Raw genomic sequence first — 2,500 nt, 5'->3', positions numbered from 1 at the left:
TTAGCACCTTATATAGGGCTCGGGCACACGCCTTGCATTCTAGGAATATTGCCGCCATGTTGGTAGCGCACCGAACGTAATATCCATTCATTCAGATGCAGAAGACAAGAAGCAGAAATATAGTATTAGCGATCGTGGGTTGCGCTTTTACACCCCACTACACAGCAACATACGACCAAGAAGGCAAAAACTAAGTAACAGGAACACATTAACAGGCGGGAGTAAATCCATAATCCATAGTAAACTAAGGAGTGAGGCTGCCAATATGGCTGCCTGCAAAGTTTTCATGTCACAATCCCGAGCCGGAGAGAAAAACACCTGAGGCAGAGATAGCGCATCATGTTAGCACGTTAGCAAGTTATATTACGGAGAGAAAAACACGCTCTCAGGCTGATGGGTACGGTTGTGTGTGTGTGTGTGTGTGTGTGTGTGTGTGTGTGCCGTGTGGGGAGTACACTCTCAGGTTGATGGGCACTGGTGTGTGTGTGTGTGTGTGTGTGTGTGTGTGTGTGTGTGTGTGTGTGTGTGTACCGTGTGGAGAGTACACTCTCAGGTTGATGGGCACTGGCGAGATGCCTTTGTTCTGTCCGGTCACTCGGTCCGTTTCCGCCTCGATCTCCTGACGCACCTCATCGAAGTCCGTGAACTTCTTCCCTTTACAGTGCAGGAACTCAGCATACTCTACACACACACACACACACACAAAGTAAAACACAATTCAGGACAGGAGTCATCACACAGCTCACACATCTCACACACTCTACGCACTCTCTCTCTCTCTCTCTCTCTCTCTCTCTACACACACACAGAAAAAACACACTTAGGACAGAAGACATTACACACACAGCTCACACACACAAAACACACTATAGGACAGAATATATTACTTAGAGCTCACATAGCTTACACAGCTCAAACACCACACACAGCTAACACCCCCCCCCACACACACACACACCCCACCCGACACACACATACACACACACACACACACACACACACACCCCACCCAACACGCACATACACAGCCACCCCCTCTCACACACACACACACACGGGAACAGATGGTGTTAGTTGGTATTGATCAGGCAGACATAAAGGCCAGATCAGTCCTAAAGACATATTGATTTATTCAAATGTAAGGGTGTCTAATGCAATGCACTGTTTTGTTTGCTTTGTGCTGTTTTGTTCTTTTACTGGGGTCCCCTACAGGTTGTGGGGTACTTCTATTCCACAGCTGTCATGAACACCTCTCCGCTCACACCTCCCCTGTGCACGGTACAAGGGGATTTGCTTACAGGCCAAAGGGTAGGAACCCGCCAAGACGATCTCCAAGGAGCCATGTGGACCAACAAGGTAGTATTACACACGTCCATAGAAATAAGCTATTGCACCTTTGCCATGAAGCAATTTGTGATTCTTGGAGTCGGGGGAGAAGTACGTTCTCAGTATTGGTTATTCTCTCTATGAAGCTGTTATATTAAGTATAGCATTAGGCATCATAATGCAAAATGTGCTTTATTGCATGAGAAAGTGTTTAGAGTTATTCATTTTGAGAGTGTGTTGTCTGGGGCAGGTGTGGGAGTGTGTTGTCTGGGGCAGGTGAGAGTGTGTGTTGTCTGGGGCAGGTGTGGGACTCACCTGTGGGGCAGTTGATTAGCTGCAACACCAGGGGGCGACGTGTCACAATGCCAGAACCACGGGGCAGGAAGTCCCTTATAAGGAAGAGGAGAAGAAGAGAAGAGAAGAACAGAGGAGAGGAGAAGAGGAGAAGAGAAGAGAGGAGAAGAACAGAGGAGAGGAGAGAGAGGAGAGAGAGGAGAAGAAAATAAAATAAAAGAGGAGAGGAAAGGAGACAAGAGGAGAAAAAAGAGAAGAGCAGAGGTGAAAAGAGAAGAGAGGAGAAGAGGAGAAGAGAAGAGAAGAGATGAGAAGAAAAGAGAGGAGAAGAGGGAAGTAGAGAAAAGAAGAGAGTAGAGGAGAAGAGAAGAGAGGAGAAGAGAAGAGAAGAGAAGAGTAGAGGAGAAGAGAAGAGAGGAGAAGAGAAGAGAAGAGAGGAGAAGAGGAGAAGAGGTCATTCTTACTGTCGAATATAAATTGTTGTCTCTTTTTATTTGCTTTAATTTTATGACCTAGCTGACAGTAGACTACAGCTGCATAAGACAGATGTTCCTGTGTGTGTGTGTGTGTGTGTGTGTGTGTGTGTGTGTGTGTGTGTGTGTGTGTGTGTGTGTGTGTGTGTGTGTGTGTGTGTGTGTGTGTGTGTGTCCTTCATTAATTTAAAAGTGAATATAAAAAGTATTGCCCAGCCCTGCTGACATATGGGCTATTACTCTTCAGCTCTTGTCTTCTTCAGCACCCAGAGCCCAGAGGAGGAGGAGGTGTGTGTGTGTGTGTGTGTGTGTGTGTGTCTGTGTGTGTGTGTGTGTGTGTGTGTGTGTGTTGTGTGTGTGTGTGTGTGTGTGTGTGTGTGTGTGTGTGTGTGTGTGTGTGTGTGTGT

The 2,500-nt window shown here is 46.8% G+C and overlaps 1 protein-coding gene across 1 annotated transcript in view; it reads right to left on the bottom strand.

Moving 5' to 3' along the window:
• Nucleotides 1-2,500, bottom strand: part of dnm1b (dynamin 1b) — a 39,854-nt gene that overhangs the window by 33,263 nt on the left and 4,091 nt on the right. The window contains exons 2-3 of the mRNA XM_062542271.1: nt 1,642-1,715; nt 532-681 (exon numbers count right to left, since the gene is read on the bottom strand). Of these exons, the coding sequence (XP_062398255.1) occupies nt 532-681; nt 1,642-1,715 (224 nt within the window). The remainder of the gene's footprint in view (nt 1-531; nt 682-1,641; nt 1,716-2,500) is intronic.

Source organism: Sardina pilchardus, chromosome 8 (genome assembly GCF_963854185.1).
Source record: "Sardina pilchardus chromosome 8, fSarPil1.1, whole genome shotgun sequence".
NCBI classification, from domain to species: domain Eukaryota; kingdom Metazoa; phylum Chordata; class Actinopteri; order Clupeiformes; family Clupeidae; genus Sardina; species Sardina pilchardus.
Note: the sequence above shows the minus strand (reverse complement) of the source record. Positions and strands in the feature narration are given on the sequence as shown.